General features: G+C 34.8%; 1 protein-coding gene across 3 annotated transcripts; it reads right to left on the bottom strand.

Annotated features, from left to right (window-relative positions):
* Positions 1 to 507: 507 nt before the first annotated feature.
* On the bottom strand, positions 508 to 23,402 carry LOC125660974 (core-binding factor subunit beta-like). 3 transcript variants are annotated; one of them, XM_048892807.2, is made up of 7 exons: positions 23,201 to 23,395; positions 22,943 to 23,029; positions 22,531 to 22,650; positions 16,878 to 16,994; positions 13,900 to 14,019; positions 9,179 to 9,234; positions 508 to 2,969 (listed from the first exon to the last, which is right to left on the bottom strand). In XM_048892807.2, exons 1-7 carry the CDS (start codon positions 23,384 to 23,386, stop codon positions 2,870 to 2,872), a joined length of 786 nt encoding a protein of 261 aa, XP_048748764.1. In that variant the 5' UTR covers positions 23,387 to 23,395; the 3' UTR covers positions 508 to 2,869. The 3 variants fall into 3 exon arrangements, with proteins under 3 accessions (XP_048748764.1, XP_048748770.1, XP_048748765.1); XM_048892813.2 differs by lacking the exons at positions 508 to 2,969; positions 9,179 to 9,234 and adding an exon at positions 12,292 to 13,665 and having other exon boundaries at positions 23,201 to 23,402; XM_048892808.2 differs by lacking the exons at positions 508 to 2,969; positions 9,179 to 9,234 and adding an exon at positions 12,292 to 13,532.
* Between the last annotated feature and the right edge of the window lie 425 nt (positions 23,403 to 23,827).

Below are 23,827 nucleotides of genomic sequence, written 5' to 3'. Positions count from 1 at the left end.
AAAAGGTTTCATATTTGAAACTACACGAGAGTAATGAACTTCGAAATTTTACATCCTACTTTCATTTCGCCGGAATTCCCATTCGAATAGTCGCACTATATTTATCAAGTAGTTCTGTATTCCTACGCGCATTGTTTATAACTACAGCGCGTTCATAGAGAAAAGCCTATCATTACAATTTGTAAAAAACGTTGGAAATATGAATACATGTATGTACACTTAAAACTCGACACACAATAATGCTGTCACCAGCGATCCTCGAATGAAAGTAGTTTACACGAATAGATACTTCCGCTTCAGAAATGTTCTTTAACAGCTAACTACAAGTAATTTACAACTTTTTTTATATTTACAGTCTCTGCTTAATTTGTATTGAAATCCATTGCTTGTCAAATGCATCTATAAAGAAGACGTATTTCGTTTTAATCTAGTTAGATCCAGTTTTATATATATATATATATATATATATATATATATATATATATATATTCCCATTTAGGAACTACTAACAAATTAACAAACAACTGGGTTAAAGCAGTGTGCAGTGACGTGTAGATTGACTTGCAATTCAATAAAGAAAAATTGATTCTAAAACAGAAATGGCCGGGTTGCTTTATAATATGTTATCTATCATAGAGACAGCAGTACATGAATCCAGATGAAATAAAAAGAAACTGAATTTGTGGTAGAGAATCAATTATGCAATGCTTTTAAGAAGTCTGTACTCTAGAGATGCCTCGGGTTTTCGTATGCATTTATGATAAAACCAGATTATGTAGGTAACTTTTTTTGTACAAAACATACCGGAAAAATGACATATTAAATGTAAAATTTCAACAACAACAAAAAAAAAACCCCAAAACAGAGGCACTTTTAAAATGGCACATGTACATCCTCAATGTTTTTATAACAACCATAATGTACAAGGTCTGAAAAATGTCAAGTAAAAGCTGTGAGAGGAGTTGGTTACACAGAGTAAGTGCCATGCTTAAAAATGACAAAGTTCAACTACATGTAAACTTCTTGAAGAATGTCTGATCACTTCCAAATAGACACGCACATCTTCAATGCTTCCGTAATTCGGCTGCACAAGGTTTGAAGGATATCAAATAAATGCTGTCATGCTTTAAAAAAAGTCCAACTACATGTAAAATTTTCAAAAAATGTCTCATCATTTTTAAAAAGACACATGCACATCTTCAATGTGTCCATAAGAACGGTACAAAATTTAAGGAATGTCAGGTTAGAGGTGTGAGAGGAGTTGATTACCCAAAATGGGTACCGTCTATTCAAAACATGCTTAAAAATGACAATGTCCAACTAGATGTAAAATTTTCAAAAAATGTCTGATCACTTTCAAAAAGACATGCACATTTTCAATGTGTTCATAACAACGGTACAAAATTTGAGGAATGTCAAACTAGAGGTGTGATAGGCATATTACATGGATGCCCACCAGCCCGCCATTCACCGTGCTATAAGCGGAATGCAAGTTGTTCAACCCGGCCAAAATAAATATTTTTGTTTTAATATTCCGTTTTAAGCGCTTAGAGTTTGTCCTTTTTGGACTATTTCCTTTTACCATCGTTCAAATATGGAAATCATTACCAAATATGGGCACAAGTCAATGCCTGTTTACCTGTTACATTTACAGAATTTATAAGTCAACGATACCTATATTTTACGTACTTGAATATGTTTATATTTAACAAAATACAGAAGAATAAAAAAAAAATGTCTTTCTTTGGTTTGCTATTTTAAACGGGACATGAAGGTCGCAAACATCGCAGAAAAAATGCATAACACACCGTCCAACGTTTAACAAACCAAAGAAGACATTCTAGTTTTTAATCAAAACACGTGTAGTTGAATAGATCGTTTCAATTGTGCGATCATTTTCAACGTTAAGCACAACAAAATAAGCTGAGAGACAATCATGATGAATACGGCAAAGTAATTATTATAAAACGATGTGGAAAATGGACACCGAGACAGAAAATATATCAATACATAGCAAATGTGTAAAAAGTTTGATAAAATACAATCAAGCTAATAAAATACTATATTGACTGGACTTAATTTCTCCGTACTAATGTGGTAATTAGTGTGTTGTACATCTCCAGCACCGGTCAAGTGAGCCACGCAACATCATTCTCGGGCCTTCTTCTGCAATTATTCTCACAAACCAGATACAGGCAACCAACGATAAAGGAATGAGAACGAAGGCAGTTTGTCTCATTTTCTGGCAAAAATTGGCCAGAAGAGAAAAATCTTGGGTACCATGAGAAAAATGGTCTCAGGTATATAACCGGGAAAATATATGAAACATAGTAGTAAATAAATAAGCAACCAGAAAGAAGTCAGAAGATAGAAGATAGAATAGCAGAAGATAGAATAGCAGACGTTAGAATAACAGAAGATAAAATAGCAGAAGATAGAAGTTAGAATAGCAGACGTTAGAAGATAGAATAACAGAAGATAGAATAGCAGACGATAGAATAGCAGAAGATAGAATAGCAGACGATAGAAGATAGAACAGCAGACGATAGAAGATAGAACAGCAGACGTTAAAATAACAGAAGATAGAAGAACAGAAGATAGGAGTTAGAATAGCAGACGATAGTTCCAAGTGAGAATAGCAGATGATAGAAGATAGAATAGTAGACGATAAATAGATTGCTTAACTTCCACATGACTATGTTTCCTGTAATCTGGAATGCAAGAAGTTCTGGATTCCACAAACCCCAACGTAGCAATAACCTCGCTAATTGTCGGATATTGTTCCATGCCATTCAAAAACCTCTGGACAATCACATGAACTAATCAGTTCATAAAATATATAGGCCCTTGGACAGGACATATCTCTTATTTACAGAATGTACATTCGATGTCTCCATGGCAACAGGGAGCGCCTGTCATTCACTGCCACTGGCCTCAGCGGGACTGGCACGAGAACTCTCCCCCCTTGTCTGAAAGAATGAAAAGAGAATTTAGCACAAACAGTTTCTGATACATATTTTCAAAACATTAGGGATTTCATAATGTAGGTTATGAGGTTACGGGTCTCTAGCCTGATTTGTGTTGTGGTATATACCCTTGGGATTCTTACTACACCCAAACATGACTTGTTACAGCGCGTACATGTCTACCTGTCTAGACTAGATTACGCTACATGGCGTCCAAGACACCCAGGCAACTGATTCAATAAAAAAAATGTGGTGAGTTTGATTAAGAAATGCAATTACAACTCAATTAGGAATATTTTCTGTGATTGAAAACAAAACCATTCAAATGTTTCACGCAGTGGGAATGGCTAAAAGCTCTTATTTACTCAAATCACACAAAGGGATGACAACTTGTAAACCGGGACGCTGTATCTAATACCTTCCAAGTCTGGCGGGGTCGCGTGTGGCGGGGGTGGTCGAGCTCTCGGGTGTCGACTAATCACCTGTGCACGTTTGTTTTTGTGACACTCCAGGGGAAACGTGCGGGTGTTCCTCAGAACTCTTTTGGTAATGGAGGTTAATTCAGTCGACTTTGTCTATTGTCAGAAGCTCCTTAAGGCACGCTATACAATGCAGTATTGATATATTGGCCTCCCTTTAGATTCCCTTTTCGTTTAACTTTCGGATCAAAAGATTTTTCTTTGATAATTACAGACGTTCTTTTCCCCTTAAATTCTTGTTGTCTTTAGTTGCGAAATTAGTTTTTCAGAATACTAAAATTTGCTTCATTTTTCACCGAATAAGTGCACATTTTAAATCGCTATGGAATATTCATAATGTTAACAGAGATATGATGTTAAAAGTTAAACGCAATGTCAGAAACACCCGTTCCTGAAGGAAGCAATTTACCTGATAGCAATCGCTCAATTCTATTTTGTATGGCCGAGCGCCTTCCCCTTTACACCTAACATTTTTATTAATTTTTTGTAGAGTTTGATCAAAGTGTACCTCGGCTCATAAAATTCTAAATGCCATTAAACCAGGTTACATAAAGGACAAAAATGTTATAATACGACCAAAAGAACAAGCATACCAAATTTGTATTAACTAATGCCAACAATTAGCAAACAAATTAAGCACTATCTTTACCAAAAATCAACCAAAAAAAAAAAACCCAACGCGGCACTTGCTGAGACCGCTGTCTTGACGTACCCCAGAAGACGGTAGTCAATGGCCCAATAATGGGACAATTTTATAAGCATCAACAAAGCGTAAGAGAAAGGGTTAAATAAAAATAAGGTAAATGGGGGATAATTAAACAAAAATACATGTAACCAAACGATTAAAGAGAAAGCTCAAACGGAAACGTCTTTTTCCTTCGTTGAGTTTAAAACAAAATACCTTTTCGAAAGAAATAAAGTGAGGCGAGACGAGGAAAAAGGTCGTTATTAGTTCATTAATTTACCCATCGCTTCCCTACCCACCAAACTGTCAAGTGAAGAAGCGGGAGATAGATTATCTCACCAAATTAATGAGGAACCAGACTTACAAAGAGGGCGCTGTTTTTTTACACGCTGTAAATGACGGTAAGTTATTTTTTTTATTACAAAAAATCACCCTTCTCATTATGGCGGTGTAATTTCACGACAAAGAGACCAATCAGTTCGATCTCTCGACAGAATAAAAACGCTAATTTCTTTGATCGGAAATTTAAATACAAGTGGTCTTCAAGATTAATGAAAAAAGGAAAGAATGACGATTTTGCTTAATAATGGACCATTAATTATTTTTGTATCATCTCATTGTTTGTCACTTGTTCTTTGTATCTTTTTGTACGTTTTTTTTTTTAATCTGAACCCTGCTACGCCATTTTATGGTGTAAACATTTAATCTATTCACTAGTTTTAATAGTTTCTCATAATTCCTTTCCACTAACCAGGCGATTACACGAAATACCTAATTTGACTTGCAAAGTGATAATTTGTGGGGGGAAAATATTCTCGATATTCGTTTTTGTCTTACTCTAAGTATGAAGGACATGTATGGGGGGAAAAAAGCGGAATTCATTGGAATAGATAAATTATATGGACACAGGTGCTCGTATTAAAGATCAAATTATGCAAATCATAATACGTTTCTAATTCTAACAGTTTACAACACCTTTTATCATTGAATTTCATATTGGAAACAAAAAACAAAATCTGAATTGAAAATTTGCAGTAATAGAGTTGATCGTCGAAGATTACATTTAAAATGTGAACGTTTCATTAAGCTCTTTATCTGCTTGCCTCGCCGTTATTGATTGCTTAATTTGTCCCACTACGTGGATTCTTACGGGTTTACACCCGCCCTAGTACATTTTGTATTTCCTTGTTGAAAATATTGCAAATTATAGCACAGAAGGCACCCAGTTTTAAGTCGTCATCTGAAAGGCCTAGGGTTGAGAGTAAGATGAATTTGATATCGCAGAGAAAATCGTCTCCGAAATTTACACGTTTAGAAATCCAATAAAACTCCTATAAATCGTGCAAAGAGGCGTCATATGCTAATTGTTTAATACGTCGACATATTTTGCCGATGCTATGATACTGCAGGGATTTGTTTCGCAATAAGAGTCTTCAGCTAATCTGTGGTTGAACTTTCTCCAGTTTGAACAATATCTCATCGAATAATTATAAACAAAATGAAAATTAATAAGAACTATGCAGCGAATAATTCCACTCAATTAATTTCTAATAATGACTGTATTTGTATTATTTTACACTTTGACTCCACTAAAAGGCAATTTCCTCGCCAACAGTTTTAGTATCAAAGCGCGCAGCGTTACGGCATGAAGGAAATTTTCCTTTAATCTCGTCCTGCTTATTTCATACAGGTATTCAATTTCTAGTTCCATCACCTGAGTAAATAAAACACGCGCCTAAGTGTGCTTCACACACCGTAACGCTGGAAGGGGATTTTGAATTCGAAGGCCTGGTCGAGACTGCGCTGTTCATAAGGACACGGAGCAGTACACTGTAGGGATGGAAACTTTCTTACAAACAAAATATCAATTACACAAGTACATTCGGGTGGCAATCCTTTGTAAAACTGTTTATGGTACAAAATTAATTGCATGTTTCCGGATTGAAGTTGACGATGTATCATTTTCAAAAGATCAACGGGTTAAATAGCAGGTATGCATTGCTTCCTCGAACCCATTGAAATATCACTGTACTTATAAGTGAGTTGTTTTTGTTTACTGTATTAAAAAAAAGCCCCCAATATTCTACTCAAGGAAAGGTGCAAAACACCTTAAAAAACCAACAACAAAAAATAAAAATAAAATAAAACAAAGAAGTAAAGCAGATGACGTCAGCTTATGGCAGCCAAACCGGAAGCGTCCACAGAATAGTCTCTCCATGCAAGTCAGACAACCCCGCCCATTCACTTTCAACTCTCTACACTCCTTAATGCTCAGGTAAATAATTACCAAGTAACATTTCCGTATCTTAGGTACAATAATGGTGTAACAGAAGACGGACTAGAAGTCGATATTCACAATCTGTCAGGGCCGTAAGTAGGGTTCTAAATCAGGGGAGGCAGGGGATTGGGGGCCGCCGATTGACTTTACGACTGAAAATGACACTTTTTAAATCCCAATTTATCATGTTTGTGTTTCATTTGTACTATGTAAAGAATCGTAATATGGTGTCAAAGACAAAGGTGCTTGTCTTCATTTTAAACATATATCCTATAATATAACATTTATATAATTTTATTTTCTTTTTTGCCAAAAAATCAGACGAGGCAGTTGCCTCGTCTGCCTCATCGGCAGTTACGGCCCTGTCTGTCGACGGTCAATTTCAAAGTACCCATCCAATTCATTATATTTTAATTGCTTACAATCAGTCTTTATATAAAATGTTCTAACCATATGTGAACAATGAAAGAAATTTCAGATGTTATTAACATGTGTATGTTAAGTGAAATTAAACACGTGTGGTGCGCTCATAAGAAATTCATATCAAGAAATATTACCTGTATTAGGTCAAAAGTTGCATTTTAAATGACATTTTTAGAACATAGAATTCAACATCAATTTTTTGGGGTTGAATTCGACATAATCAAACCAAAGCCCAAATTTTGGTATGGGTTCATAAACTATCGGTGAGTGAAATTTATGATAATAAACATTATTCTTGACAATTGGTGTACGGTCGGCCGGCGGACATGTAAATTGTTAAACAGACAAAGTAGCCGGTCTGTTGCAATGCTCGAATCCTTCATCGGTCGTCTGCCGGGAGCCGTCGTTTCGCCATAATTATACCAGTTTGCATCAGTGGATTCGAATAAAAAAGATTCAACACAAATGTTACTTTTTTGTTATCTGTTTTGGGTTGATACAAATTCTAGCATATAGAAATGCAAAATACGTCCGCAGACCCCCTCGCTCGTGGAATTAAACCAGAAACGCCCCCTTGAATTTCCATTTTTTGTGGCCCTTGATTTGTCACACAATCGAATTAGTCTGATTCCTTTGAGCCACCTTTCCCATTCTTTGTTTTGCCTTTCGGCTCAGCTTGGTTAAAAATTAGAATCATGTATTTGTATACAGGTGTGAGATTTTTGTTGTTGTTGACTTATTATAATAAATATCAAAGATTGCGTGCATTCAATTGCTGTACTCTCGAATCCATGCATGGTACCGAACACTCTCTCTAAGATAGATGTATTTCAACGTAAAAAAAAAAAAAAAAAATAACACAAAAGCCTCATAAACAACTAACGAGAAACCTGATTCGACAATTTTTTCCTAATTTTTGCGAACTACTGCGTGAGTGTTGAAGTTTCCATTATGATCACGTGGTATGGTGTCTGCACTCTCCTTCTGCACAACCATGCATGTATACAAACCACAAATAGGAAAGGTTATTGCAAAAATAAACTCAATTTTTTTTCTATCTAAAACCAACACATATATTTTGAAAATCTATTCGAACACAACTTGATACCACGTGATCATATGTGAAGTCTGTATAGGCGACTAAGGTAATAATTAAAGTTCTGCCCAAGTCAAGCCGATTTGATTTTTTCCCCAGTGTTCAAGCCCATTTCTTTTTAACTCTCTGTAACAAGGTAGTATTATATGTATTATAGGCATGAATTATATGTATTATACAGGAAATGATCCGTTTTCAGCAAAGCAATAGTGAACTGCGTCTACGCCGATGTAGATCGAGCTCCTCATCACTAAACAATGCCCAAATTTACAAGAAATTGATCGACTTTTCTTGATGTTAAAGACACAACTAGCACTTTAAAGACACAAATGGAGCCATTTCGAACCTATTTTTAGACATAAATTACCGAAATCATAGTAAGAATATCTGCTTTCAATTTACTTTTGTTACTTACATGATTGTGTAGAAAACCCAGGTTTGGCACGACTTTAATATTGATGTTGGAAGAAATATTTCAAGTATTGTGTGTGTCATAAAGCATTTAGAAAAGATTTTATATTTCTTCGAAATTTGAACATTGCTTAGGAATACTTTTCATTGCAATGCAGCGAGATCTTGTTTTGATATTCATGAAAAGAAGGCAAACATTGTCATTCATCAAGTAAGGTACTGTTGGTGTGTTACAGAGGGTTCAGAACTGGGCGAAATCAAGTATAGACGAAATCAAGCCCGTCTGTCTTTAAGATTTGTTACCGAAATGACTAAAAGAGCTTTACAGTACATAAATATCCATGCACCCACTTATTAAAATTAATACAACTTGCAATTTTTTGTTGCAATTTTGACATTAGGATTTCTTTTGTTTATATTATTTTTATTATTTATTATTCTATTCGTTTATAAAGCGCAAAATTACATATAGTTTCTATGCGGAATTTTATACAGAATCAATAACTGAAACATAATTTACAAATACATGCAATTCATTGCGGAGAAATTGACAGTTTTCATAAAATTTGATTGGAGATCGCCTTTTTTCCGCTCTTAGATTAACTTTTTTAACGCATTCCACCATCGTAATCACGATTGAGAAATAAACAAAGTTTTTACGAATGCCCCTTAAAATAATCCAATTAGAATTAAATGCCAGATCCGCTCACTCACTCCACACGCTCGTAGCCAAGTACGTGCGCGGATCTCAGGATCTCATTTTGATAAGATTAGTTTGACTTGGGCAGAACCTCAAACTAAGGATGAATTCTAACAAAGTCTACACTGGTATAAGCTTACTTTGCTGCCAGCTCCGGGACGGGTTTCATTCCCCTGGTTAGTGGGCCTGAACTCACCTGCACGAAACAAATGCACCATATACTGCCTCTATCTGTGTAAGGTTTTACAACTCCAATCAAACAAGGAAACTCAATTTGTACATTAAATATTGATAGCTCTGTGTATCAATATTAATTTCTATCAAAGTTGAAAGCTTTTATTTCTACTTCTATAACAATACTAAAAGCACCAAGCAGGTAGCTACGTAAAGGCAAAGAAAATGTGAGTGTTCCCAGGTTTTTTAAAATTAATTTTATTTGGGGGGGGGGGGGTTAAGTTGTCATGGGGGATGTTCATTTGTAGAAGATTTAAGTGAAATATGACATTTTCTCTGACTGGAGGGGGAAACGGAAGTTGGTGTCTGTGGGACATGTTTGTGAATGTGTAGTAGTGTATAAAATACTTACGAGACCAAGAACAACACCCCCCCCATGGGATTATTTTTTCCACCGTGTGCTGGATTAGTACACCAGGGTAGGCGTGTCCGTGTGGGAGTGTGGATTATTAGTCTCTGTCTGTTTCACTCAGAGAGAATTTAGGGGGCGAAGAAATCGTGCTGTTTAAAATGTCATACGCTATCCTAAAACACGACAACCACCTGTAAAATTTAGAAAATGATATAGACATTGCAAGATCGACTACAGATTGTGTAATTGTTGGTTTTTGGTTCTTTGTTTTTAAATTTCCCTGTTAATCAAGGGATTGGTTCACGTTTTTTGAATTTTTTTTTTTCATTTTTGATGTTAGATATAAAAAATCAACTCATGTAGTGTTGACAGCCAAAATTTTGACCTTCTGAATGCAAGGATAAGAGCAATACTTTAGCCTTAAATCTGTGTTATGTAAACAAAGACTCGAGTCTTTTTATGTTTACAAACAAACCAGTGAAATGTTAATTTTGTAATCTAAAGCATCTTAATCTTGCACAGTTAAAAATTTAGCTTTTAGGTGACACGTTTTACCTAAAGAATACTTGAAATGTGATAGATATAATAAACTTAGATCGATGTCCATATCTTTTGAAAACTTCGTAAACATCATTCGTAAACATACCGCAATATTTGTTTTCAAAACAAATGATAAACTTTCTAAAATGAGCTTCTGTGATAATGTGTAGCCTTATTTTTTTGTGAGACCTTTTAAACACACTAGACAGTAGATTTTTACCATTAAAAATGAGAAACAAAATTGGTAGGGGGGGGGGGGGGGTCGTGAGTCAGTCCCTTTAATTGATACTTAGAGTGACATTTTAAGACGGCGAAATTTAATTTATCAAAAGTTTGAGCAAAACGAATGACAATAATGGGAAAAAAAAAAGAAGTAAGACTTATGCTATAATTTAATTACCAGCCACCCACCCCTCAAAAGAAAGAAAGAAAAAATAAAGAAACGCATTCAATATGCAAATCAGAATGCGAACCGTGTCTGGGTCACTAAACGCAGTGAGGAAATTTATCAATATATTGTCAACACCTATATATAACTTGAGAGGTTGTTTACGCGTCATAATTTATATCCAGAATGATTACTGACAAAACAGTGCTAAATGTAAATTTATTCTTTTTATGAGATAAATACACGTAAAATCAATTAATTCAACATAAGCGTGGTCAGTTTTATATTCTAATGACAGATAATTTCTAGGATATTTTTTATTTAGATTTCAATGACAGATAATTAATTTTTTTTTTGGTAGGATTTGTCAATGATAGATAATTTGTAGGATTTTGTTTTTTTGTTTTTTTTGGGGGGTATTCAATGAGAGATCTAGTACCTAACAATTTTTATTTTAAACATGCATTTTTAAAAATAGTTTAAAATGACATGCACCTCTAGGGAGTGAACTGTTTCTGCTATTTACGTAATATTTTCTCCATTATCACCTAAACAAAGAGGTGGATTGCAAATGGCAAAAGTTAGCGTGTTTAGATCATTTTCATCGTTTACACGAAGAAGGCCACAATTATGAAATAAACTAGACTTAATTGCAATTATTGTGATAGCGAGAAAATGCGGAAATATTCAAGTGTATAGATGCCTTTATCCGGCGAGAGATCATTTTTAATTTCTTTAAATGCTATGCCGACTCCCACACTGAGAAGTTTTTGGGTAGGGGAACAGGTGGAGCATAGACATTGAAGTCAATTCCTTTTAGGAAATGGTAGAACTAAAAGAAACCTAAAGAAAATTTAATGCATCCATTTATCAGTCAATTCAAGGGGGTGTTTAAAAGAGAGTTAATTTTACCATTTCTTAAGTCAACAATTGTGCGTTTAGTTTCCACGACTTTTGAAGGGGTTGGTTTACTTCAATCATTTAGCGAAACCAGAAGACCTAGAACGAGCCCCGCCGAGTTTTGCTGGTATCTGATATTTTTGTTATTCTGTTTTAGAACTTTAAGCAACAGATGGAGGTGTATAAACTAGCCCTTTTTTACAGACCAAATTTAAAAGTAATACAAGTACATTTAAAATATTTTTTCACTTATTTTTTATTCAACGATGTAAAGATTATAGACAGTTGCTGAAAGCTGTGGATTTACAACGAAGGACGCTCTGGCTGGGAGCATTATGCTAATGGTCACGAGGACAAGATAATCTGTCGGTTGAGGCCCATTGTGTCCGATCATCTGACGGTCATTATTGAAGAAATACGCTAAGGACCAGCCATCACACCATATTTTCTGTTATTTAACAAACAAAGACAGAAACATTTGCCCACATGTTTGATATGTTTTACAATATTTTCAGACCAGGTGCCCTGTTTCAATTTTTTTTTTGTAATATCAAATCTGTATTTTAATGAGAGGGTTTCCTGTTTTTTAAGTTTTAAAAGGATATGTGAAACTGATATTATGTTCATATAATTGTCATGTTCATGTTTTGAATCAAACATACACACAAATTAAATTAAAAGTTGACCCACAATCATTACATCAAAGGTCCCCTTAGATGCCTAAAACTAAGCAACAATAATGACCACAAAACAGTTTGAAGCAAATAAAAAAGCATAGAAGGTTAGAGGGGGAGAAAACACAAGCATGCCATGATAGTGAAAGAAACAAACAAAACAGCAAAATATAACATGTTTATTAATATATAAATTCATATATAATTCATTCAATGCATCTGATTTTTAACAAATGTGAATTTTACTCAGTTTGGGGTCCATGTCATATGACTATGAACCATTTTCTGCATATTGCACTAGACTGCATGCAGCTAAATTAAGGGGAATAACTCTAAATTTTGATGCAAAATGTATTGATTTTTTTGCATTTGTGCAGGAGAGTGCACATGTAATGGAATGGGGAACCTGAAGAAGCAGCAAAGTTTCCTAAAACTTCTGTAACTTTAATCAGAGTTGCTGTTCTTGGAAACAATTCAAATTATTACATCACAACATGAATAAATATGCTTCATAGACTCTTTAAAAAATCTCAAAATACTTCTTTTTAAAAAAATGCATAATAAAAATATTTTGCTACCCAAAAAACCCATTCAATGGGAAGAGTATGTGATCACATTCTGGAATAAGTTCATTATAAGTGAACAGAGATAATAAAACATAGAACTTCCTCGAGTGTGTTCGAGCAGCACTTAATTACACAAAACTAACATGACATCTGTATGACTAGAATGAAAAACATTAAAACACTCAATCAACTTCTCTATATACAATAAAATTTGATTCTCTAGCTAACAAGAGTCCCTTGAGCATAAAATATCACCAATGTTAAAAGTACATTGACTTCAGTATCACACAAACTTTTAAATGATTACCATATATACCAGTGACAAAATGATATCTAAAACTTTTTCTCTGGCAGTGAGCAACAGTTTCCTCTTATGCAATATGAACACATAATGTGAAAAATATACACATGTAACCACTCACACAAATCGTCACTCCCAGAATCCTATATCACTTCTGAAACAAAATAGTTTTGAAAGAACAAAGAGAAAAAAAAAACCAAACAAACAAAACATATTCAAATGCTGCATTTCTAGCAAATGAGTATGTTTTCAATGCTTAAAGATCACAATGTACATCATGCAACAACTCCAAACAGTTCATAATGCAATAATTGTACAAACAAAAATAAGAATGTAGCAAATTCAATTACTTTGCTGTTCATGATAAATGTAGTATTGAAAGCACTAAAACATGTATGAGCTCTGTAGTGGTCCGTGAAAGGTTGAGAGAGAAAGTCACACCACACTGTGAGTACTAGGTTTACAAAGATCCCTGGGGATACTCAGTTTACCAGCTCCCTGTGTGTCTTACTTAGTCTGGGTCTTTATCAAAAACCCTCCTGAAAATGACAGACACAGAAGATGGATCAAGAGTATTTTTTTTTTGGTCATTTGAGTGGTCAGGAAATGAAGTTCAAAATAATTTTCCCTCCAGAATGACACTAAGGTGAATGTATCTGCATTTCAATAAAACTACAAATAAATATGTAGAAATAAATAATAAAAAAGCTTAAAAATTTCTAATAAAAAAATATAATAAAGAGGCAATGTAACGAATCGATTAAAGTGTTACAAACAACGGATAAATAAGGAGGTTTGTTGTTTGACAAAATCGAACAACCATTTGGTACAGGGACAACACACAACACTGACAACGAAAGGCTACGATTTTCTGTCCTCAGATATACACAACAAGGCGTCAATTACCTCCTGCTCGTCGTGAGATCGTCTCTCCTGCTGCTCTCGGTACTGCCGCTGTCGTTCCTCAAACTCGCGCAACCTTTGGTTATATTGTTCTATTTGTTGGCGGTATAACTGGTCCTCAACCTGATGAAAAAAAAGAATCTTTTTCAAAAACTAGGAAAGTATTACAAAGATATAACTTTTCAAACAAAGTTTACTCATGCTAGTGAAACCAAACTACTATTGATTTTAAATCAAGGAAGAAAATATATTGTAAACTGAAAGTGTTGTGAAACTTTTTCTAAACAAAGGGAAAACTTTTGGTTGCGTTGTGTTTTGAGTTTGAAAAATCAGCTCGCACTGAAAAGAGGAGACTGTGAAATGCATTCAAATTTAATTTTCACCTGTTCTATTGCAATATGTTAGACAAAATATAATTATGAAGCCACACTTCAAACCATATGCAACTCTATTCTCTTTCTCTAGTGCTGCAGCTGAAGTACCATCACTGATACAGTCTGTGATGCAGTCTCTGGTTCAGATGCTCTGTACTTGATAATTTTTTTAAAAATCTGCCTATCACCTGCTTGAGGTACCAAGTTTTTATCACATTTTTCAAAAAATGAACAATGAAGTTTAATTGGATTTTAACAGAGTTTTCTAGACCCTTGAGGATTCATCTCTTTGCCTGATGCATATGGTTTGAATACAAGGAAAGCTGTATTCTTTGATTACAAAATAGTGTGTATTATGAGTACAGACTTTTTTTTCAGCAGCTGACTGCACTATTCTGAATTAAATATTGATTTTTCTTTGTCTTTTTAACCCATTGTGCAAAGAACAGCTTTTAATTTAACTTTGTTTTGATCAGAGGACTTAGGAAAAATTCATTGCCATTTCAGTGATGCCATCTGACAGCTCAAAATTCACCTTGACTACAACCTGCTCTTTTAGACCCAGAATCTGCAGCTACCCAAAATGCACTTATTACATAAGGTTAGAAAGGTCTTTGTCTTGGAAAGAGGCAGATGCAACCAGGATATTAGGCAAGAACACTTTCATCATAAGGCCAACAACCCCAAGAGTGCTGCATCTGAAGTTAGCACCCTTTCAAGGTCAAAGGAGCACTAGAAATGTTGCTGTAGATTTGGATGCAGCATATGGCTCCATTGTGAAAGAGATTAGCAGGCTCTCCACCCTTTCCACACTTATTTACCAAACAGAGAACATTACTGGGTTATTCTTGCATTTTCTACTACTAAAACAGGCTTGTGGGCTGAGTTCAACATTTCAAACTTTTTGTTCTACAGTGACTGCATTGCATCTGCCATTTTTCCCCCTGACAAAACAAACCCTTACAATCCATTCGAAAAATCTTTATGGAAGATGAAAAACAATTAATCAGAGTTGAATTTTAATTATCTCATGACTAGGGTACTAATTCCACAAATGCTTGGGAAAGACTGAAAGTGAAACCCAGGATCTGCAGTCGGAGAAAATCAATCTAGTTTAGACTTGTAATAATGATCTAACCACCCCACAAACCAAATGAAAAATTCTGAAATTAATGTTTCCGTCACAATCACTTGTCTTAAACTATTGTTTCAACTTTCTGCAGAGTTGTAAAAAAATGGATAAAAGATGGTCCTAATGTGTGCAACTGTGCCCCAGCAAGCTGATTATAATGGTGAAAAATGCACAGAATTCTGTGCCTTTTCCTAGGAGGGTGAGAAGTTTGGCAGGTCTGCTAGATTAGGCTCTATTGTATCCATAGTTAAGACAAATTTGTTTTGTAAATGGTTGTTAATTAGCATGTTAAAAACACATTTCTAGACCACAACTTGGATGCGTAACTTTCAGAGGGACAAGTTGCGTAATTAGACATATGGCATGTGGTTGTTCTATATCGGAGATGTTCCAGTATGTCGCTAAAACTCAGTAGCATGATCCTATTTTGTTTCTGCATTCTATCTCTCTAATGCTTTTCAAATACTGTAAATGTTCATATCTATGAATCTGAAATATAAACAAATCTGAGTTCTTTTGAAAAGTCGATATAAAATGCTAAGTAGAGTAACTAAAGATTTTAGATGTGAATGGGGGGAAAAAGAAACCCTTCCTTACATATAAAGGTTGTGATGCTTGGATTCCGATTTGGTAGGAATAAAATAATTATGATAATTAGATTTCCTGCATTTCTTCGTTTCATTTCAGTAGGAGTGTGTGATTATGTACATTAAGTGAAATAGCTCACCTTTATGACACGCGATTTACAAGAAAGCAAAGAAAGAATTGTGGAAAATTAAGAAGAGAAATGTGACTATTGTTATACAGGGGTGAACAACTTCTGAACAAGATGCATGAAACAATGTGGAAGAAGTGAATAACCAGATCTCATCTGTCCTAAAAAGGTGCGAGAAAGGAAATATCTCCCTCTCCAACATTTAAGGACATGCGTGATGTTTCTAAATAATATACAATTTTTTTGTGACATTTTGGGTACAATTGCATCCTATGTTTCTACAAAACAATTAGGGTATATTACCAGGTTTGTTTTAGAGTTAGTTTATTTTGATAATTCCTGGTTGGGGCAAGTAAAAATGTAAAGTCGGCTCTTGTGTATTACAGAAGGTTTTATATATGGACATCACCAAGTTATTGTAGCAAAAAAGGGGAGAAAAATCGGGAATTAAACCCGTTAACATGGTTCCCTTGCCCTATTAGGTGATCTATTCACTGCGCTAACAAGGCTGACATACATTGTAAAGACAATAGCAATGTTACTACACTATCAAATTTAAATTCATTTCAGAAATCATACAAGAACTTTTCATGTAGAGGAGATGAAAAAATAAGTTTAGAAAAAAATGCCAGAAACATGACCTTAATCACAAGATAGGTACAATATGGTTGGTACAATTTACAATGGACTAATTCTAAAAAAAAATTCCCAGTCGTTTCACACTTTCAGATACGATTTACAAATTAAGTTTCTCTCTCACCTCAGCTCTTTCAGAGTCAAACTCTATACAGCCGATTCCGTCTAATCTGTGCAGGTCTATCCACCCCCTCCATAAAACACAAACTCCATTCATGATGAACTGGGACTTGAGGTGAACCTGAAAATGAAATATTAAATAAATGTAAGAGGACAGAAATCGTATTTAGAGGGGGAATCAACTACTCTCAAGTCATGTTTCATGCTTTATTTTTCATCAAATTTCAATTACTGGAGGAGACATAATCTAATATCAACATTTCCAACGGTTTTACAGTACCTAAGATATGTCTTTTAAATTACCAATTAAAATGGTAGCCATTTCCTCATGAATGTGAGCAATGTGCGCATGAATGTTTATAGGTTATAGACTTTGTATGGGAAAATATGACGACCGAGTTTTTTGGCGTGTAGACGGACCGAGCTTGCGAGGTCCGTCCACGACAAAAAACGAGGTCTTCATATTTCCCATACAAAGTCTATAACCTTTTTATTATATACTTTCAATTTCATTTAGAAACTAACAATAATTTTATTTTTAACAATTTCTTTATTGGTTTAAATGAATAAAAGACGAAAAACACGAAAAAATTGAAAATTAACGGCGTAGAAATCTGATTGTGACGTAATGTTTGCGGGCCGGAATGATTCCGGGCATATATCGTGTGATATATGCCCGCAAACTTTTAAAGAAAAAAGAAGAGATGAAAATGAAAGTATATAATAATGATAAATATAGCACGTCTATTTTAATGGTTGGGAATTCCAACAGAAAATAAAATAAAATGTAAATATAAAAAAAAAAACTTTCATTTTTGTAAAATACACGAGGGAATGAACTGCAATGCTTCACGCCAGCTAACACACTATCAAGTATGCTGGCTTAAAGCTTGCAGTTCACGTACTTTTAGAAAATGAAATTTATTTCTAAAACAAATGTAAGGGGAGTTGCAGCAATAAAACAGAGAAATTTTCCACAGAGGAGATTCAACTCCTCTCTAGTCATGTTTCATGCTTTACTTTTCATCAAATTTCCCAAATTCACACAATTTCATTAATCTTTTTAACTATGATTGGTGAATTGGTGAAAAGGGAGATTAAAAAAACATATATAAAGGAAGGGCGATGATGTATTGATGGAGATATGTAAGATTTCATGTCGCTGTTCTTTGTGTAAGCAGCCTAGCATCCCCTTAAAATGACAATTTATGTCAAATTGACTACAGCTATGGTGCACTTTTGTGTAATGATTTTTGTCCTTGAAGCAGAATAAAGAGCACCTTACTCAGCAGAAATTGATATTGTAAGTACAAACTGCTCACTACAGACAATGTTCTACAACCCCGAGAATGTGATATACTACCAAACCCAAACCATTACTGCTTTCATACCTGTTTTGTAATCAGACTCTATGGGGAAGAGGTCAACTGCAAGTTTAGGGCTTGTAGATGTGATTCAGAAGTCAGAGAGTGCAGATTACACTGCAGAACGAAAAGTCTTAATGTAAAAAAAAAAACTACCACCAAAGTGGGCCATTAAATGTCAAAAGGTGCAGTCTCATTTCACTCTGGGGGGATAGTCAAACCCCCCTTCCCTTTACATCTTCTTATTTTCATGTAGAATTCACTTCTCATTATCATTATACAATATACTTGTAACACAGTCTGCAATACCAAGTGCATTGAAGAGTGGATGATGGGATTCGCTAGAGTAATTGAGCTGAATGGTGTATACGCATTTCACATTGGTGAAGTAAATACAATCATCAATGAACTGTCTGTATTTATGAAGCAAGATTGTTTTCTATTTTACATGAAGTAATTATGTAAGGATGAATAGATTTGAAAAACATCAACATATTTAGATGTTTAGCACATCAAAAGGGTAAACTGGGGGAGGGGAAAATATCAACGAAGGAGCCGAGGTAGCTACTAATGAAAACTTATTAAAGGTGTTTGTATCCTTAGTCATCATCACCAGACAACAATCTTTTCATAATCCCTGATAAACAGCTGAGTGACATTTGATTGAGTAGATGTAGTGGGGGGTCTGGGATGGAGGTGCTTATGAACTCTCCCCCCCACACTTTTGAGTCATGTTTTGGATTGGCTTCTTATGACCCACCTTCTTGTCTTTGCTATATGTGGGGAGTGTTTAGACACGATGGAGTAATTATATCCACTTGCCTTTTTTTTTTTTTATCACAGCTATATCTTTAATTTCATTCAATATTTTTTGTGTGGAGCTGTAGATTTGATAGCTTGTACAACAGAGCAAATATATAAACAAAAATGTTGTAATCAACAAATATGTATCTAATTAGTTTAAACTGTATTTATTGAAGTAGTTATGTACAACTGTAACATATATTGGGAATCACTCCCTCTCCCACTCTGGGATGTATTGTTAACCATAGTTTAAAGTGCATGTAAGATAAAATGATATGCTCAGTGGTCAGTGGCCATTTAAAATTCAGTGTCCCTCCCCTCTAGTGTTTATTCATGAATGAAAATTTAGTGGGTGGGTCACTGTAGGTAAATTAGGTTACTGAGTCAGCTGGGGCCAGGTCAGTGCTCAGGAATTCGCCTGGGAAATCCCAGCTCATAAGTGTGTTACATTGAGGCTGGTAACTCAGCTCTTTACTACAAATTTCATTTTCAAGCTGGAGGATTCCCTGATCAAAATTTTTTCTTGAATTTGGAAATAGGAAATAGTTTGGATTTTGACATTTATCATTATGCCAAGCAACTGATACCAAATTAATGTTTTTGTACAAATACACTTTGCAAGAAAAATAAAACAGAATACTTATAAACAGAAAAACTAATTTTTTTAATATTTTAATTACATCTATAAATTATACTACACAAACAATTCATAACAATGGGTCTCTCTGTCAATGGTATTGGAAATACTGTCCTGCACATAAAGAAAGTGACAAGAAGTGTAACCTATGTGCGTTATTGTGACGCGATATTTTCATCTCCTCATGCAAGGTTCTGTTAAACCATTGTTTGTCCTGGCGTATCATCCATGACCAATTTAAAAATTCATAAGTTTGTTGTTTCAGTTCTCCAGGGATGACAAAGTTTATGTGGCGTCAGAGAATTAATCATTTTGTTTTGGTGGAAGTCATTTATGATGAGAGGTGTGAAATGGAAAAAAACAAAATTAACAAAGAGTGTTCACAGATATGCACATATTTTCATAGCATCAGTGCATGTGTCTCAGTTGAGTAATTCTGTATCATACCTATCAATGACATCATAATCAAGTTTAGCCAATCAGGTCTTGTGGTTTGGCATTTTACCAGACACCACAAACTGCAGCACTGGGACAGATAACACTAAATAATTCTTAAAACAATTGAGTTTCAATACACATAGAGGAACTTTAAAGAAAATCTCATGGAAGACAATTTTCTATATAAGAAAAAAAGGACAGTATCTCTGGAGCTATTGTTGACTTGTGGGAACAAGATGCCCTATCCCCCCACCCCACCCACCCACTCTATATCAATTCTTCAACAACAAAAAAGAAAAAAGAACAATGATGGATTTTATTCTTCAGTGATCTTTTTTTCATTGTTGATGATATAAAGGGTCTATTCATAGACTACAATTAAGTGCATACCTGTTGTGAAGTATCTTGCACACCAATATATATGTTTACGGAACAGATGACTTAATGAAATGCTCATTGATCCGTGTATGCAACTCTTTTATTACATGTTTTAAAAAGGTGTGGTGTAATCTCCGAATTTTTTGTTTAAAAAGATACTCTTCCTAGCATTTAATGACTAGTTTGGATTTCATGGGGTTTTAAATTATTACAGATAATTGTATGTGGGTAAAGCGTCTCAGCACGGCTTAAGCCTATTATTCATATATTTATCTGTGTACAGTATTTTTTCTGTGAACATTGAAAAAGTCAACCCAAGTCATTACAGAGAGTCCATAATCAGCAATAATCTGCAGGAATTTTTTACCTTGAGCACTCAACACATTGAATACACAAGGCATTAATGTCTAGCTAGCTGTGGTATTCTTACCCCCCTCGGGCAATATTCACCATGTACAAGTTGTGGCAAAGAACACAGTATTTGGTTAGACGATAGATTTTTCTTAGGGTTTTTCTTTGTGCATGTTGTTTTTCTTTCTTATTCACTTTATTTATCACCCTCCAGTGAAGAAAAATTTCTTTCTCTCTAGACCCATATTTTGTCATTTTCAGTTTCTGAGGAAATATGGAGTAGAAACTGTGAATAAATTTATTTTTTTTTTGCATGTTTAGGCCTACAAAATCTGAAATTTTAAAACAGAAAATCTGGGATTGTCCTCGGTACATTGTTAATTATATGAATACAATGCAAAGAACGAATGTTTTTCTCTCTAAACCCATATTTTGTCATTTTCAGTTTCTGAAGAAATATGGAGTAGAAACTGTGAATGGCATTTTTCCCCGCATGTTTAGGCCTACAAAATCTGAAATTTTAAAACAGAAAATCTGGGATTGTCCTTGGTACATTGTTAATTATATGAATACAATGCAAAGAATGAATGTCTCCACCTCCTTGCACATTGTTTAAAATGTGTTTGTTTGAGGAGACCACTGACATTTTGTAACGCCCACGTGAAAGATGTTCCCGGAGAGATGAAAATGTCCCCCGTATCTTGGTCATCAAACTGGGGTTAAGCCAAGCTGTTAATTACAGGGAGTTACTATGCATTTATATTACATCTCCACTACATGACATTAACACATTATTGCCCAGCATGGCTTTATGCACTTTTATGTGAAAATAACAAAAGATGGACAATAGGGCCCTACAAAATTCAGTCACCAGAAATAAAGTAAAGTCGGTGACCATTTCATCTAAACAGATCATTTCTTGCTATTATAAAGCAACCTGAATGGAAAAATAAATATTTGAAGTTTAGCTTGAATTGAATTTTTCCCTACTCTCGTGATTATTTTAGTTGGTCAAGACATTCCGGAAGTTCATGAAGGAACAGAGATAAGTTTATAAGCACTGGAGGAAGTTCTTTATATATTATAGCCGTGTGCAGCTTCCTGTTGAACCAGTCACATCAGAAGTCAGGGTGATCAGATGGCCCCGAGGAGAAACCTCTTAAAGGAAAATCCGGTTGTGTGTATGTCATGTATCCATCATAAAGAGAAAGTCATTTCTCTTCAACAATAAATGATGTGTAATTTCATTTGATAAATTTATAAAAATCACCCCATTTTAGGTTGACTTTTAAAAGTTGTCTTTTTTCATTTCTTAGAAAGAAACATAAATTTATGGCTTGATCACAAATTAAAACTGAAGTCGCAGTGTAAACACTGCTCTCTCACAATGGTAGATTATTCATTAATTAATCACGTCTTGTCAACCAGGGACATTTTTTGACATTAGCATCAAGCAAATAAATCATTGATATGCTATAGAAAAACACCTTAAGAAACTTAACACTGAATTATTTTCTCTGTGTGTGTGAGAGAGAGACAGTTCTCAAAGGAGTAATTATAAACTAACAAGTCTGATTAATTTGCACATATAGTTTACACTGACACACGTGAATCGTGATGAAAATTTCTACTATACATCATTTTATACAATGGTTTTTCAGGTAAGTGTAAAGCGACTTTCCTACCTTGCCTGGCTCTCGTTCAAAATCTACATATTCCCTGGTAGGTATTCGGTCTTCATCTTTGTCTGACCACGCGTTAGACTCAAAGTTTAATTGTAGATTCGTCCCCGTGGCTACAAAGGCCTACAATTTTTTTTAAAAATAAAGAATGAAAAAAGGGGTTTCCAAAAAGGAAATAAATACTTTGGCAAAAACAAAGATTCAGTGATGAATGAGACCGACTTTAAATAACGAAAGCCACACATAAAATAGAGAATTTAAAATTGCCCAAACACGTAACTTTGAGTATAAATTTAGGCCCAATAGATATGAACCCAGAACGTTTGAAGACAGTTTCGATTTTGAGCTCTTCGTTCATCAACACGATAACATTACACACAGGTGCCATACATAGCGAATTAAAATAGTAACTTACTATATCGGCGTGACCCTCCCGACATTCCGTTTGAAATCTTAACTGTCTCTCCTCTAACGGCCGATCTCTGAATCCCGTGTATTTCACCTGAAATCATAAAAACAAAATCCAAGTAGAAATCTTCGGTAATCTGGTAAGGTTAAGAAATCCGTGTTCATCGGTACGTAATAAATCGCTCCGCCATCTCAAACTTCACAAACTCGCCGAAAACTTCCGTACAAGAATGTGACCTAGGAATTAAAAGTCCAGAAACTCTACCTCACATTCTCTACTGAGTCTTCGAAACAGTTCATCATTATCGAAAGTCGATCTTTGATCAGGCACAACTCTCGGCATTTTTCTTTGAGTGATAGTTCCGACTTCACAAGACAACGTGTTTGTAAGTACTGACAGCATGCTTTCTGAGTCAACTTCATTCATGCTAAACACAACAATACTACACATTACACGAACGTATCCGATCGTCGTTGATTGGCCAATTCGTGAATTTTCGTGAATTTTCCGAGTGACGAGAAGTCCCGAAGATGACCATATATGGTTATTTCCGACTATTCTTTTCCGTAGAATGTGCTACGTAAGCGGATATTCATTATTATGCAAATAGAATTCTCAATTGTCCGTGACAGCTCCCATATAAGGGTATTAGGCGGGGCTTAACAATGAATAATGCAATAGGCTCTCCATATACGGTGAGATTTGACCTACATTCGCTTACTACAAGGTCAATGCATAAAATATTCAGATTGTTTTTCTCACGCTATGATGTGATGATATTTTTGGTTCAAATCCTCAATATTCTTCATTTGTTTACTTGTTTTTCTGAAAGAATTCGATGAACAGATGTGGGTTAAGTGTTTACTTGGATAACGAAAAACGAATACCCAC

The sequence above is a fragment of the Ostrea edulis genome, chromosome 1 (genome assembly GCF_947568905.1).
Source record: "Ostrea edulis chromosome 1, xbOstEdul1.1, whole genome shotgun sequence".
Classification (NCBI taxonomy): domain Eukaryota; kingdom Metazoa; phylum Mollusca; class Bivalvia; order Ostreida; family Ostreidae; genus Ostrea; species Ostrea edulis.
This window is presented reverse-complemented; position numbering and strand designations above follow the sequence as displayed.

What these genes read in the sequence shown, in the direction of transcription:
- LOC125660974 (XM_048892807.2), bottom strand. Translation starts at nt 23,386, where the DNA reads ATGTGTAGTATTGTTGTGTTTAGCATGAATGAAGTTGACTCAGAAAGC. An exon ending in GACTCAGTAGAGAATGTGAG is followed by an intron (nt 23,030 to 23,200) that starts GTAGAGTTTCTG and finishes TTATGATTTCAG; the next exon opens with GTGAAATACACGGGATTCAG. An exon ending in GATCTCACGACGAGCAGGAG is followed by an intron (nt 9,235 to 13,899) that starts GTAATTGACGCC and finishes TGTTTCGTGCAG; the next exon opens with GTGAGTTCAGGCCCACTAAC.